The sequence below is a fragment of the Cyprinodon tularosa genome, unplaced genomic scaffold, assembly GCF_016077235.1.
Source record: "Cyprinodon tularosa strain WSP-4 unplaced genomic scaffold, ASM1607723v1 ctg92, whole genome shotgun sequence".
Classification (NCBI taxonomy): Eukaryota; Metazoa; Chordata; class Actinopteri; order Cyprinodontiformes; family Cyprinodontidae; genus Cyprinodon; species Cyprinodon tularosa.
Window position 1 is genome coordinate 2,161,328 of NW_024039696.1, and position 16,078 is coordinate 2,177,405.

At 36.2% G+C, this 16,078-nt stretch overlaps 2 protein-coding genes across 3 annotated transcripts; one reads left to right on the top strand and one right to left on the bottom strand.

The window, feature by feature from the left end:
• Window positions 1–2,841: 2,841 nt before the first annotated feature.
• sapcd1 (suppressor APC domain containing 1) lies at window positions 2,842–8,609 on the top strand. The gene is made up of 4 exons (XM_038274555.1): window positions 2,842–3,100; window positions 7,755–7,922; window positions 8,220–8,366; window positions 8,441–8,609. The coding sequence occupies exons 1-4, from the start codon at window positions 3,002–3,004 to the stop codon at window positions 8,528–8,530; spliced, it is 504 nt and encodes a 167-aa protein (XP_038130483.1). The 5' UTR covers window positions 2,842–3,001; the 3' UTR covers window positions 8,531–8,609.
• Window positions 8,610–12,788: 4,179 nt separating this feature from the next.
• Window positions 12,789–13,601, bottom strand: LOC119776260 (achaete-scute homolog 4). Of its 2 annotated transcripts, none has more exons than XM_038274573.1 (2): window positions 13,537–13,601; window positions 12,789–13,463 (listed from the first exon to the last, which is right to left on the bottom strand). In XM_038274573.1, exon 2 carries the CDS (start codon window positions 13,436–13,438, stop codon window positions 12,974–12,976), a length of 465 nt encoding a protein of 154 aa, XP_038130501.1. In that variant the 5' UTR covers window positions 13,439–13,463; window positions 13,537–13,601; the 3' UTR covers window positions 12,789–12,973. The 2 variants fall into 2 exon arrangements, with proteins under 2 accessions (XP_038130501.1, XP_038130500.1); XM_038274572.1 differs by having other exon boundaries at window positions 13,555–13,591.
• Window positions 13,602–16,078: the final 2,477 nt, after the last annotated feature.

The window sequence follows — 16,078 nt, forward strand, 5'->3', positions numbered from 1 at the left end:
TAGCATCTGAATTAAAGGGATTTTGCTGGATTTTATATTTGTTTTCTAACACTAAATGAACACTCAACCTTCCTGGCTCACGAGGGTGGTAGTGTCATGCTGCGGGGATCCATTTCCACAACAGGGAGGGAGAAATAGTCAGAAATTTTGCAAGGACAGGTAAAGCTAAATTTAAGAGAAAACATGTTCCAGTGGGACATTGACTGTTTAGGGCCAGAGACACAATCAAATGTTTTAGAACATGAGTTAGAACGGCAGAGTTAAAGCCTAAATCTAAATTTGACTCAAATTCTGCGGTTGAGACTAAAAAATGCTTTTTACAGATGCTCCTGATTCAGTCTTAAGTCAATTTAATTCAGTTTAGTTCATATAGCTCCAATTAAGAAGAAATATCATCTCGTGTCACTTGACATGGACGATTCAATCCAATCCTGCAGTCCAACAGGTTATAACTTTTCTTTCTAAGGATATCCTGCTGATTGCTGCCAGTGACTGACTTGGCAGGGTTCACTCTTCCTGAATTAAGATGTTGAGACATTAGATATTCACTTGTGTTGTGTCTTTGCCTCCTCGTTAGCCCCCCAGGACGATCATGGTTGTAGAAACAGTTGAGTGGAACAGAACAAAACCTTCAGTAGAACCAGACTCAGTGTGAGTGGCCTTCTCCCAAGGCACAGGAGACAGAAACAGACTTAAGAAAGGAACATAGAAGCACTGATCCATAAAGGAGACAATAAACTAGCTCCACATGTGGCTCTGTCTAGGAAAGAAATATAAACAGATGAGCTCTGAGTTAGTGACCATGTCAAAAAGGATGAGAGACAGCGCATAGAGTTTGTCACAGCCAAAGGTAAGCCCAAAGCTATGTGTAGGACAGAAACCAGGACTAAGAACTGAAAAACAGGGCTAACCCTATCATCTATAATGAAATGTGTTTATGGCAGCAGCGCACAATTGCACTGCAAAAACAATCCAGAAATAAGTAAAAAATGGCTTAAATTAAGTATATTTAGCCTTAATTTGAGCAGGTAAATAAGATGATTTGCCAATGGAATGAGTATTTTCACTCTTAAAATAAGATAGTTAGATAATATTTACTTGAAATAAGACGATAAAATAGTTTTTTCTTATTTTAAAAGGAAATTGTCTTGTTCCATTGGCAAAGTGTCTTACTTACCTCCTCAAATCAAGAAAAAACACACTTATTTTAAGAAAAAATAACTTATTGAGATTTATATTTTTTGCAGTGATTATAGGATTGTAAGATAGAGACAGATTGTGGCCATGTCCTCCAGCAGTCTAAGCCTATAGCAGCATAAATATAGAGGTAGCTCAGGATAACCTTATCCACTCTAACTATAAGCTTTATCAAAAAGGAAAGTTTTGATAAACTTATACAGTATCTGTCTCATGGACTAAAACTGGTAGTTGGTTTCACAGGAAAGGTGTCTGATAATTACAGATCTACCTCCAATTCTACTTTTAGAAATTATATGAACCACTAGTAAACCTGCAGATTGAAAGTGAAATGTGCTGTTAGGAACATAAGGAACAAGCAGATCTCTGATATGAGATGGAGCCTGGTATTTTAGGGCTTTATATGTAAGAATAACAGTAAGAATGTGTAACTATATGCTTTAATTTCTCATAAACTAAGCAATAGTAATAAACACACAAACTGCAATAGTTGTAATGTAAGGGACTGTGTGCTGCATGCACGAAGTTAATTACTCTCAAACTACCTTTTTAAGCAAAGTCATAAACATTTCCAGTCTTGTACATTTTTATTTCTACTAAAAAGGTTTAAAAAAAAAAACAGCCAAGAAAGTCAGTAAGATTCTCACTGCATAGCACCACCTGGTGTTTTTTTCAGAGGTTATAACTCTAAATAAATGCCTCCAACAAGCAAATGTGCGGATCCAGCTCCCCCCTCTGGTAGAAAATTAAAAGTGGAGCTTTTAATTACTCAAAATGTTCTTACTAAAGAAGGTAGAGAAAAGTAAGGGTAGACGCAGTAAACAGTGGGATCCATCGGCCTGCAACTACCATAGCAAAAAGGGAGGTGCAGAAACATGTTTGTACTTTCAGTAGAAACTGGCTGAACTGCCCCTATTATATAATCAGAGATGAAATATACTGGAGGTAAAGTTTGCCTCTTAAAGAACATAAATAGAGCTCTATGTGAACATTCTATAAATTAAACTGGTTTTCAGAGAAGAGCTTCAATTGCCAGTGATTAGACTAAATGGCCGATGCTTAGTGCAGATATCTTTAATGTTTTAATCCTCACTTAAATGTTCAACATGTATGATTACAGTGGTTGAATATAACTGTCTGTTTAAAGGAATTAAAGGAAAATAAACAGTGAAAACATACCCAGAATGCTATAGCTGTAATCTCAACCACTGCAGGGTGTGGTGCATGAAAATCTGCAGCTATTTAACAAGCCCATCAAACCCAACATGAACCAAAAACCTGTCAACCTGACAGCTACACAGATGGCTGCAGGAAACATGTCAGGACAGAAGGCATAGAAGAAGAAAACAGTTACATCTGCCGTGTTTTTGCTTCAGCAGAAGTACTGATTTTTCTTACACAATACTTCAAGGAGAAGAAAGTTCTGCCTGTCCTCAGGTGTGGAGATGTGATTAAACTCCAGGGGTAATACTGGGCTGTTTCACTTTTTATGTTTCTTGCTTTTTAAACTCTCGTGTTTTCCGTTTCAGTCGCAGCGGTGCTCTCCACCCTGTTGATGAACCAGTCATGGCAGTGACATGAGGAATTTTTCATTACCTCGCCCCGGGGCCACCATGGTGCCTCTGCCTGTGTGTCGTTCTGCTTTTTTTTTCCCACTCCTACCTCCCCTCTCTTTCTCTCTCTCTATCTCTAACAAACAAACACTCATTATTTCTCTGAAACAAGCTAGTGTAGAGCTGTGCTTCTTTATCTGCCGTGTAAGCTACCTGCATGGGGTAGCCCCTCAGCTGGTGACCTCCTCTCCATGGCCTGCCGTCTCTCCTCCTCAGGCTCCTACACTGTGGTCCTCCTCCCTCTAAAGACCAGCCTCTACAGCCAGGAGGCCCTTCGTTTCTACCTATGGGTGAGGTCTCGCTTCTGTATGTTGTCTTGGTGTATGTTTTATGGTCAGACATAACTAGATCACAATTTCCTTCCTCTAGAGTCCATAAAAGTGTCACAAGGTTGATGCATTTGGCTGCTATGCATTTGCTTGACCTTTTCTTGAAGCTTGGAATTTAGCACAGGTTATCTAACTGTAAAAGCAGGTGTCACATACGGCTACAACTCAGTTCCCCTTAAACTTCTATAGGATGCTGATTATGCAAAGGTTTACTCCTAACTAAAATTGCCTGGTTGTTAAATTCTGAAACAATTTTTTTCACTGCCCTTGCAGACTTTTAACTTATTTCAAAAAGAATTTACTGATCCCAAAAGGAGATTAAATATTCTCTAACTTATATTATAAGGGTTTTATTTTCGAGAGTTGCTAAAATGCTGACTGTAGGCAGAAATGATTTCCTATAGCAGTCAGTCTCACAGCAGATCTGGAGAAGTCTCTGACTGAAACGGTCAGTTATCGTTTTAGTGTCTGATAAAGATGATGCTGAGGGTTGTTCTAGAATCTAGATAACTTCCCCGAGCTCCTGAATAAAAAGTTTTTAATTACTGCTTGAATCGCAGAATCAAGGATCATCTGTCTGACAACATCTTTTAGGCTGAGATATCAAAAAGCAACACTTCATGCTCTAATTGGGCGAAATTCAAGAAAAGATTAGAGACATAAATAATAGAGCCACCTCTAAGGCTGCAGGACTCGGTTAAAGAAGGGGGAGAGCTACTAAAATGACTCAAAGAGAGAAAAACAATGAATCATCCAAGAAGTCATTTGTTTCGTTAAAGTCAGTGCTCATGATCTAAATAATAAAATTTGGGCAAGATGGGGTGAAAAACTTAATAGCTTTCTGTGTTTCTTTCGAGTCAAATTTCATTATGCTTGAAATGTCTCTTAAGATCTGTGGGAAAAACTTCAAAATGGTTTCTTTAGAAAACATAAATGATAAGCTCTGTTTTAAATCTCATTTACGTTTCTTACCTTATTACCTTATATAATTATATAAAGTAATACGGCTGCCATGCATTTCAACAGGGCGATAGCTGCAGAAATTAACTAGCTGTTTGTCTAGCCGTTTGCATAAAAACATTCATTGAAAGGTTTCCCAAAGTGTTGCTCAGAATTTATGGAGATGTGACCTTGATTGTTTCTTAAGACCCACAGTTGAATGTGAATACAATAAATAAATATTTTATTAAATTTAAAAAAAAGGAAATTTCGAATAAAATAGATAAAAGTACCACTGAATGTCTCCATAATAATCAATAATAAATAATTACATGTTAAATTTGTTTTTCTAGTGCTTTATTAAATAATCAAACGTATCATTGTATTAAGAAATGTATACATTAATTCAATTAAATTATTAAATATATCTTTAAAATTATGAAATTAAATAAGCAAATGTCATTATTTGGTAAAAAGAATAATTCTATTTCACTCTATATGTAAAATGTCTCTGGTAAAAATTAGGGAAACCCTACATTAAAATGGGCAGAACCTTGTTATGAATCCATTTTACTTTAGTGTTAAATGTTTACAGCAAAGTGATTCTCAATGCTTGTTTTACTAACAGCAGTTTTACTGTTCATAAAGTACAGTTTCTATTCATTATGGTTTGGTTGAAAAAGCTATTATTATTCCTGCAACCACATTTGTTCTCCACTGTTTTCGAGGATTTGATGATTAACCACTTTTGGCAATTTAATGTCAAGTTCAAAGCTGATTTGTGCCTCCTTGCCAGGAAGGCTTACTGTATTTTAGCTTCAATTTTTTTATTGTCTGCAGACCTCCGGCAGCATGTAGGCGTTCGGCTTCAAAAGGGTACAAGTTTAACTTGTTACAGAGCAGAACACAAGCTTAGACTCACCCAATTACTTTGGGAAGGTAAAGCTGGCTTTTCTGGCTGTAAACTAGTTTGAAAAACCTGATGGATGAAATATTGGACTCATTCCAAACAGGGATGGACTTTAGCAACTGCAGTAGCCTTGAGGGTTTAAAATATTTTGTGGGGAGGGGTTTAATATTTTCTTGGTTATATAAAGGATACATACATACTTTGCTTGAATAAATTCACTGCCAAAATTGTACTTTAAAGTTTTTCATCCATCAGAACCTAACCCATGCCTCAGAGGATGTCAGATTCATAGGGAGAGCATTTTTGGCTTCTGGACCTGTCAAACTGGTGGAAAATATTTCCTGGAAGGTCACATTTATAGGTGTGAGTAAGGCCTAAAAAACAATAATGTGCACATTATCAGTTATGATCCGCATTCAGATAAGAAATGAGCAGCTGGGCGCCAAAGTGATAAGTACATATTCAATAAGACTCATAAAAACCAAAAAGACAATGATTTTTCTTTTTTTTATGATTTTCATTTTTATCGAACTACACACTATAAACAGCATACAGTGTTGATCCATTGGAGTAAAACTCACTGCACTGGGATCGACAGTGAACTGTCCTTGACATGCCACATTGATTGGATGCTGTCCATAAACGCATCATCATGTTGGATCCATCTTGGCTGACCCGACCCATCCCTCTTACTGAAAGTGTTTCCTATTAATAATGACACAGAGTGTGTGTTCTTAGAGCACTTAACTCAGAATCCAGTCCTCAAGAGTTTAATGTCCTGCATTATGTTTTCTCCAGCACTGAATCACATGATAGCCGAATTTCATGCAGATAGATGAATGTTATTCATCCGTTTGATACTGGGGGATCTCAGAAGGTTTCTGGTCCTCTGATCACCAAACTGCAAACAATTAGAAAAATCAGCCCTGCTGGATAAACTGGATCCATTCTGCAAATGAGCAAAGACAAAAAAAAAAAATTAAACTTAGAATTACATAAACTTCAATGTGATCTTGTATACACAGATTTTATACAAAACAAACATGTTGATGCATACAGGTTTTTCACAGTGAATAAGCAGCTTAAAACAGTAAAATGAACATTACCATTTATAAATCAGAATGTAAACAGTGTAGGAAAAAATGAAAACCAGTTTAAAGGAGTTTTATGGAGACGCTCAGTACAGTACAGAGTAAATAAATATGGTGCAAAATACAGTAGAACACTGAGTTGTTCTATTTGAAAGGATTCTGAAAAAATCAGCCACGTTGGTGGTGCAAATATGATGTATTCAAGTGTGATGCAGAGTATTGATTAGATTTTTAACAGTTGAACAGTCTGATGGCAGCGAGGGAAAAACTGTTGCAGAACCTGTTGGCCCTGCAGCAGATGCTGCAAAGCCTCTTCCCAGAGGGCAGCAGGGTGAACAGTCCATGGTGGGGGTTTGAGGGGTGTTACGGGCTCGAGAGACACAGCCCTGGGATGAAATGTTTTTATTCATTGACAAACAGATGGAACAAAGATCCTAATAATAAACTGCACTTCAATGGCCTGCATGTAATTCGTAATGGCATAGTCAATTATTTTTACTATCTATGGGGGGAACAAAAGGCTAAAGCTAAAGCTAACTTCATGATCAGGGGAATTTTACTTACAGCTGATCAGAGTGTGACATGCAGCATCAATGTATTAAAAAAAGTTTGTTTTTATGCATCTTTAATTCTACACAATAACGCAGGTGTGTCACACACAACTGATACACAAGGTCAAATATTGTATTCCTGTTCCAGGACTTTATGTGCTTTAAATTTCCACCTTTAGATTTGAGTCCTGTTCTAACACAGATTTTCTGATAAGTCCTGTAAATGTGGCAGATGTGGATGATTCATCAAGCTCATTTCATTTTCCTGCTGTCATTGTTTCCATCTTGGCTAAATTTGATCCCAGTGATTAATCTCCACATGTAAACTTCCTTGTTTAGAGCTCTGTACAGTTTCGCAAAAACCCACTTTAAATAATCAGATGTGCTTCCATCGTTACTTGTGATTTCCTCGTGTTTTCCTTGTTTTCTACTAAGTCATCATCTTTTTTTTTGTTGTTAACCCTGATGTTTTGCCCCAAACAATACCACAGGTCAATTGGAAACAAGAAGAGCTGTGCTGTTCAATAAGTATTTCTCCTGATCGACTTTCAGATGTTTGATCGACCTGAAATTTTGCATGTGTATTTAATTAAATCTCTACAGATTAAATAGCAAATTGAAGCTCTTAACTAATTATGGTTTCTGATTTACATGTGTTCAAACTGAGTCAAGTCTGTGTTTTTGCATTTGAAAAAACACAACGGGTGACTTTTGATCAAATGAAAGTAACTTATAGTGATAATGTCCCATAATATAACCTTGTAAAACATTTTGCAAGGTCATATAACGGGCATCATCACCATAAGTTACTTTAATTTCACCAAAAGTCTCCTGTGGTGTGAGTCCTTTCAAATAGAAAAACCGGATCACTGCTCGACACTCAACAGGCTTTTTTTCAGACTTTACTCAGTTCAAACACCTGTAAGTCAGAAACCACAAATAGTTCAGAGCTGTAATTTGCTACTTAATCTTTAGAGATTTAAATAACCTCACATGCAACATTTCAGCTGGATCAAACATCTAGAAGTGTGTCAGGGGCATTACTTATTGAATGCCCCTCGTATAGTAGTAAACCTGTTGTCTAAAGGAAGAGTGATTACATTAGGATTTTGTTTTCTTTGTAGATTAAGCGGATGAAGGACCTAGAGAAGGAGAAGGATGCTCTGTGGTCAGGTCTGGAGGTTCTGGAGCACGGTCGGCTGTGGTACCTCCAGCGGCTCTCAGAGAACAGGGCCCTGCAGTGTGTTGAGAGCAGAAATAGGATGCGCCTTTGCCACAAACATGCCTCAGAGGTAAACCGGGATGTGTGGATTCTCACTACTAATAAACCACGCTGTAAATGCCAGCTTTTAAAGTATGTTTTTGTTTTTGGTGAAGGTTTTAGCACAAACTGCAGTGGTTTAGAAGAAAAAGTTGCAGACTGTTTTATTTTTGGGGTTGTTTTAAAGCCTTTAGTCTGCAAAGTTAGTCAATCTTCCCCAAAGCTACCACTAATAGTTTAATGCCTGCAAGATTTATTGTATTATTATGCTCTCTCAGTGTTTCAGAGCACATTAACAATGGTGTTTTTTGTTGTTGTTGTTGTTTAGGCTCCATCCTGCCTCCCCACACACATCCAGCGGGTTAATGGAGCCCTGGGCTCTGTAATGAGTGAACCCAATGTCAGCAGCAACCCTTGTCTCTCTGATCCGCTGGCAGACAGTGACCTCCGCTGGCAAAACACAGTACTAACTCAGGTAAAGATACAGCCAATTAAGATTCAATCTCAATCCTTAAATCCTTCCCACAATTCAAATCAATTCTCTTGCAGAAGGTGAGTGAAAAGAATCGTCGGATCTCTTTGTTGGAGCTGGAAAAACAGGTTCTCCTTGAAGAGCTGGGGGATCTCCAAGCCTGCTGATCTGCACACTGTCACTTCCCACATTGGTTATATATTTATGTTTAAATTAATAAATTACTATTAATGTTTCCTTATTTTACCCTGTGCTCTTTTAAATTATTTGTATTTATTATGATCAAGTAGATTTCTCACCCTTATATTCACCCCAAGGTCAGACTGTCATGGTTTCCTTTCCTTTTTGGAAGATATTTCTGTATTTGTTTAATAAGTTTTAATTTTTTAGTTATTCTGTGTCTCTATAATTAGATTACTTTAATCCTGTGTGTTACTTAGCCTTTCCTCCCACTCAGCTAGTATTCACTGTGTGATTCTGCTCACCTGGCGTTATGATACTCATCACTTCACCGCAGTATTCAAGTCTCTAATATCTTCCTTTCTCTGCTGGAATCTACTGTTGCCCCAGTTCTTGTATGTTTCCCTCTTATTCTGTGAATTTATTGCCATGCAGATCATAGCAAAATCACTAAAACCACAGACTGCATATTTATTAGTCAGCATGATAAATCTTAAAATGAATAAAAAAGAGTTGCCTGGATACAGACGCTGCACCCTAACAGAGGTGGGTAGAGTACTCAAAACTGTACTCAAGTAAGAGTTTAGTTAATTCAACATATTTTTACTCAAGTAAAGTAAAAGCTAGCCATTCAAGAAACAACTCAAGTCAGAGTAAAAAAAAAACAAGAGTAAAAAAAGTCTTTACCGACAGTATGTTATGTTTAGGTTAGAATAGGGTGACTTCCTGTAACATACTTTAAACCAATTGCTGGTCCAAATTACATTGCAGATTCTGCAAACTGAAAATAAATTAAAAGCATGAAGCTATAGTAGGAAAGAGAAGTCTCAAATAAGCTGTAGGTATGTGTCTCAATGTTGCATTTTGTTCAAAACAAGCTTGTTCTTTATTGGGTGAAGTTACTGATGATTTGTAGAGTAGCCAGACCTTTTACTCAAGTGAGAGCAATAGTACTTCATAATGATTTTATTTAAGGAAAGTTAAGAAAAAAATATGCACAAAAACTATTCCTTAAAGTTCTTGTTTATCTGCAAAACACTTACACAATTATTTACTCAATGTTTTAATTGGATAAGTGTAGCTAGTTAATCTTCTCTGTTCTCTAAAACAACCATGGCAGCGTGAATTTGGTTTGCAATCATCAAGAAAAACTGTAAAAGTGTGACAATTCAGGCCTCAGAACCTGATCACCTTGCATTAAAAAACATCTAAATGAATCAAACCATACAGGAGCGAAATCTGAAGCCATATGGAACTTGACTTAAACCCAATGAAACAATTTGCAAGTGAAACTTTTTCTTTGGCAATTTGCAGGACTGACAAAGTCACTCAGTAAATCCTAATTTTAAGTTACTGCTTCAGGAGGCTTTGGAATAGTAGTTGTAGTTTTTAACAAAAGGTCTAAGTTGGCTCCGTCTGTGTAGAGCTTTAAAAATGTGTAATCTGCATCACCCATCGTATTTCTTGCGCCAAAATATTTTAACTTGTACTTGGAGATTATGATTTTACCACAACTATATACTTTTTTACATGTTTAATTCTGTGAAACATCAAATTACCTTCTTTGCAGATGATATTGTCATTTTTACATTTTACTTTTTTTAAGTACAAAATATAGCCAAAGTTAGATACTTTTTTCTTTTTTTTCAATTGAGTTGTATCAGTGTTTTTCTGATGCGTGAAGAAGACAATCCTGCATCATTGTGCGTCCCGGTTCCTGTTTCCGTTCTCGCATAAGGGCTCCCTGTCAGAGCACGCTGCAGGAACCTCTCCTGGTGGTCCCCCACTGATCTTACTCACACTGATAAACCTTATCACATGCAGTCATCTTTACCGTTTGCAGGAAATATCTGTCGTGCACAGCATAACTGTAGCCTTGTGCACACAGGAAAGCTACCTTTAGACAGATGGTGATGTCTGATTTGTCTGTTTTCCCCTTTTGACAGTTCCATTAACAGACTGGACTTTTTTTTTTGTTTATCCAACCCCTTTTTTTTTTTTTTTCAAATTCTCCTCTTCATACTCTGTCCCTGAGTGTTTGTTTACACCAGGGCCCATGGTGGCCCTCTGTCCCTGCCTCTCTATAGAATATGTTCTCAGATTATCAGAGCTTCACCCTGCTTGTGAAATTAAAGGGAAATAAAGACCTTTGCTTATACTTTTTTTGTTCAAACTTGAAGACATAAATTGGAACTAAATCCAAATATTTCTGCTCAAACATTGCGATTGAAAAGCCAATAAAAGAGAAACGCCTCCTGTAAGGAATCGGGGCAGGAACCTGATTAGAATCACCTTTTTGCACATCCGGAAAGAAAACATCCATTACGATAGAGGCTTTCCTCTAAGTAGCTTCATGTTTTACATCTGCGCCACTGAACCATCAAGCCCAGGGCTACCAGCACTCAGCTAATTATTGGGCCTAATTCGTACCAAACACCTTTGCTGAGGAAGCGTCACGCTTTCAAGCCTGTTAATGCTGTTGTTCCATAACAGCCCGGTTCACCTGAACTGCACCCTGCTGGTTTTTCTTAATCCGTGTAACTTGAATTAAAAGTTATGTTTACCCTTAAAAAAAAAAAAGAGGTGGGCTGAGAATCACAAAGAACTGTTTTTCTTCAGGTTAACATGGGTTCCTCTGATGGGACTGAGGGATTCTTGATAAATGCATTCCGAGATCTATCAGGAGAAGAAAGCTCCATAAGAAACCAGATCATTTTGTCACAAAGCGACAACGTTGTAGCATGTCTGAGCTTCCTCTTCTACTGCTTTAGCTACACCCAGGTCTGATTTACCATTTACTTAAAGTAGACATATGAGTTCAGTTTCAATCAGAACACAGCAGAGCCTACAGAGGTGGCAGCATCATGGTCTGTGGAGGATTACCTTTAGGGAAGGTTTTTGATTGTTTATGTCTATAATTGCCTAAATGCATTAATATAAACCCAATATTGGCTACAATACAGAAATATATTTTTAATACACACAATTGTCCATTTAGCTATCCCTTTGAATAGAAGAGTGAGCAGTTTTATCAACAAAAATAATGCTGCAATTATAGATTTTATTTGAGCAGATTTTAGTCAATAAGTTTGAATACAAAGAAATAATGAACTGCTAAAAAACACAGTTAAATGCATTCCAGTTTTGAAAAAAATCTAAAATATAAATTTCTAAATAAAAATCACGCAGCTTGTCATTGAGATCATTGATTGCTTATGTGTTCCCCTCTTGTTTGTTTTCTTTTATATTAAAAAAAGATAAGCGGCATGTAAACCTTTTCACTGCAAACCAAAGCGATCAGCTTTAGCTTGCAACCAAAAAAACTTTAATATTGGCACAAGATATATATATATATATATTTTTTTTTTTTTTTTTGCTATAACATCAAACAACAATAAACTTTCTGCATAACTTTCTCTATTTGAATACAAGTCTGTACCGTCTGAACGATGTTGCCCATAAAATGAATGAAATATTAAAATCTTGATGCATGGATTGTTATCATCAAATATACCCATTATTACAATGCATTTACAATTAAATACTCCAGTCATCAACCTTTTAGTATTTAAACCAGAATAAATCTAATTTATATTTAGAGGAAGCAGCTTTGTGTTAACTTCTTCCTTCTCTAAATTTAGATAAAAGTCAAATTTCACACTGTGTGTGTGGTTTTTTTTGTTGGTAAAATTCACATAATGGTGCGCAATTAGAAAAAACTGATTTGTTTATATATATATATATATATATATATATATATATATATATATATATATAGCATCAGATTGGTCAGGGGTATTTATAGACTGGAATATTATATTTCTGAGTCTACTGAGGATATTTAAAGTATTATATGTCAAGGCTTTTGGAAAATCAAACATTAATGTTTTAGTCAAAAACAACCAAGGAGCACCAAAACCTTATATGGTCAATTTTAATAGTTATTGTCAGTAGATTCAGCAAAATATTAGCCCAAATTATAAATATCCCTGCCAAAACAAACACACAAAAAAAACAGATTTCATAGACTTGTAAATATTGTGTGCATCTTCAGTTGTGTTTTTTGATGATGAAATAAAAACCCACCTCTTTAATTCATCAGTTGAGAACATGATATTATGCATCTCAATAAGGCAACCCTTTCTAAAAATGTAAATTTAGCACCATAATTTCACGGCAATGAAATTATTTTAACAATTTAAACCCTTAATTTAAATAAATTTGTTTACTTAAAAAAAAAAGTAATGTTCAAATACAAAAACACAAATATACCTACCCTAAATGTTCAAAATATGGTGGCAAATCTGTTTCATAAGTACTTTTAAAGTTATATTGCTCAATTTTAAGGTATATTTGTTCATCGACAGATTATTGTAAGCATTTTTCTTTCTGCTTTTCTTGTTTTAAGCAGATGTTTGAATAGGAAGTCTTCAGTAAACATTGTCCCCGCTGCTGGTTTTGGACTCTCCATCACTGCTGATTTCTCTCCTCCGCTCGCTACTTCTCTCCTGTCCGAACGAGATCTCCCCCCCAGAGACGTCCACGTCTAGCAAACCTTGCAGATGTTTGATATAGTCAATGGCCGCTCGAAGCGTTTCCACCTTGCTGAGCCTTTTGTCCTCAAAATCCCGCGGCAGGTGCTCCCGCAGACGCGCGTAACCCTCGTTAACGCAGCGCACCCGGTGGCGCTCGCGCTCGTTGCGCTTCTGGATGAAAGCAGGCTCAAAGGAGAACTCGTACATGTCTAAAGGAGCGTGGAAGGAGAAGCAGGGGACTCTCCTGCAGTGGAAACCCTGCTCCATGTGGAAGGGCAGCCCCAGCCGGAGCGCATCCTTGCAGCGCGCCGAGCTGCTGCTCATGGAGACGCCGCGGAGAACGAATGGAAGATTCTCCATGAACTCCTTATTATAAGACACGATGCTGAAAAATAAAAACGTTTGAATTTAAAAACAATATAAGTTTGCGCAAACATTGAGAATAAAGCTATTCTCACCCTGCCTGGCTCACTTACTGCTCCATTCGGACCGTGCGTCTGTCAGACTTGCAGGGCGGTTTTGAACCCATAGGGGTTTGATCTGATCAAGATCAAACTAAAAATCTTGTTCTTCCTTCCGCTCAGTGGGAAGTAACTCTCACAGCAAAGAAAAAAAAAGAAAACACATTATATGTCTTCTTATCTTTCATCAGTACTCTCTTATGAGACACATGTTTAATTATAACCCCTAAAAAAGTGTTAATACAAGTAAACCTATAACATATTTTGTAGATAATGGATAAAATCATTGATAAGTACAAATTAAAGTAGAATGGATTTAGAGCACACCGTTTAACATTTTTTTGAATCTTCAAATGACCAAAAAATAAACTATTCAGCACCATAAATCTAAGTTGACACTTTAGTAAATAAACTTCAGCATCATGAGCAGAAGGTTATTTTCATGACAGGAAGCAGTTTGTCAGCTCTCCATGTTTGGATATTTGTGGGGTCCTCAAGGGTTCAGTATTTGGTTCTCATTTATGTTTTTCACATTAATGATTTGTGTTAGGTTTCAGAAATACTAATGTGTACTAATAGCCAATTATTAGTATTTTTGCTGATGATAATTTACAAATCTTTTCACAGATGATTAATGCAGAACTAATAGTGAAGGTTTCTCAGTATGTTGCAGTGTTAAAGGAAAAGTTCAGTCATATTCAGAATTCAAACTTCTGAAAGTACTTTAAATAAAAATATTTCATACTGTTCAATTAATGATAAGTGTTTTTAATGAAGAGTAATTTTATTTGAATGTGCTTTACTGGAGACATCCATGTTTGTCAAAGAACACTACTGCCACCAACTGGTTTGTGACGTCAGGGTGCAGTATCAGCTGTTAAGGAAGTCCCAGTGCTGTATTTGGTGTTTGTCATCTTAAAAAACATTCGTCTTCGAAATGTTGGCTACATATGACATGTTTTTTTTCTGTCCAGAAGTTCGGTGGCAAATCCTCATGAATCGGAAAGGTGAAATAACTATATATTTTTTTTCACTTTTATCCGATGTATTCCAACATCCAACTGCCATGCACTTGGGCATTGTCACTTTAACAATATCTCTCACAAAATACAATGGTGAAGTCCTCTCGAAATCTTAAATAATTGTTGTTGATTGCAGATGTGTTTAGTAGTTCCCATTGATTTTGCTTGTAAAGCGGGGAGAATGGCGCTAGGCTTACCGCACCGTGACATCACTGCTGGAAGAGGAGTGAGGTGTCACTATATTTGGGCAAAAATGGCTGCTCCAAGACTCAGTGATCGCGATGAAAAATATTTCATTAAATCACCATGAACGTATTAGTTTTAGGTATAAATAATGATCCATTGATTATTCCTTAATGACCGGACTTTTCTTTTAAAGTAACACTGCAAGAGTTAAAATCAACACCAATCTGAGTGCATTTGGTCCCACTCTAGATTAGTGTTAAATTAACTTAGTTTATATCTTATTAATTATCTTATTACTTATATCTTATTACTTAGTGTATATCTTACTCGACTTGCTGAAATAACTCTATAAGAGTCAAAGTACTTTAACACTGCATATTTAACACTGTGGAATTATACATAAGCAAATTTGATTCCTTTTTTGTACAACCTCATGAAAACACATTACAAGTTCATTTCGAAGGAGTTAAAATTGAAATTAGGAATCAAATGTAATTTCTAGGAGGGATAACTGATGAACAAATATGTCTTACATAGAAATTCCACTGTGTTAAATATGTAGTATCAAAGTACATTGATCCTTTTAGAATTATTACAACAACAACTGGAGTAAGATACGCACTACATAGAGAGTTAATTTAACATTAATTTCAAGTGGGACAAAATGCACTCTTAAAGTGTTACTTTAACGCCGCAAAATTTAAAGGGGTTGAATATTGAACAATGCAAAACAGGCTCTGGATTACCAATAATATCTTATTTAACACTGTTTAATTCCACATCTAAATTTCTAAGGGGTTTGGAATTATAAGATTGTACAACACCCATATTCACTTATATAAGAAGACAAGGAGTAACACACACATTCATCTTGTTAGCATTTACGACTGTTTTAATTTAAAAACTATGTAGAGGTTCAAATTAACCTAATTGAAATTCAGCAGAGTTGTGAGAACTGCAGCGCACTGAGTAAACATAACTTTAATACCTCATTAGATTTGAACTAATAGTTTTTAAAAAAAACCTGCGTTTGTATATTTACCCTTCTGTTGAATGAATGAATTAAAGAAACACATTTTTATATTGCTGTTACTGATTAAAGATAAAAGAAAAATACATCATACACCCCGCCTGTAAGCCTTTAAGAAAGAAAAAAACAAACAGAAGCTACAGAAAACAACTATTACTTCGTAATAAGTGGGACTCTGTTTGAAGAGTTTAAGGCTACCAGGGTAAATAAAAACCCCTTTCATCATCCAAACTGGAAAAAAATTATGTTAGAGGGCTCTGAGAATTTTACACTTACTGACAAAGGTTTGAATTGTTATTTG

Excerpts from the sequence above, each read along its gene's own strand:
- sapcd1 (XM_038274555.1), top strand. The coding sequence starts at position 3,002 with ATGGCCTGCCGTCTCTCCTCCTCAGGCTCCTACACTGTGGTCCTCCTC. Across the intron at positions 7,923-8,219 it reads GCCACAAACATGCCTCAGAG|GCTCCATCCTGCCTCCCCAC; the intron begins GTAAACCGGGAT and ends GTTGTTGTTTAG. Across the intron at positions 8,367-8,440 it reads AAAACACAGTACTAACTCAG|AAGGTGAGTGAAAAGAATCG; the intron begins GTAAAGATACAG and ends ATTCTCTTGCAG.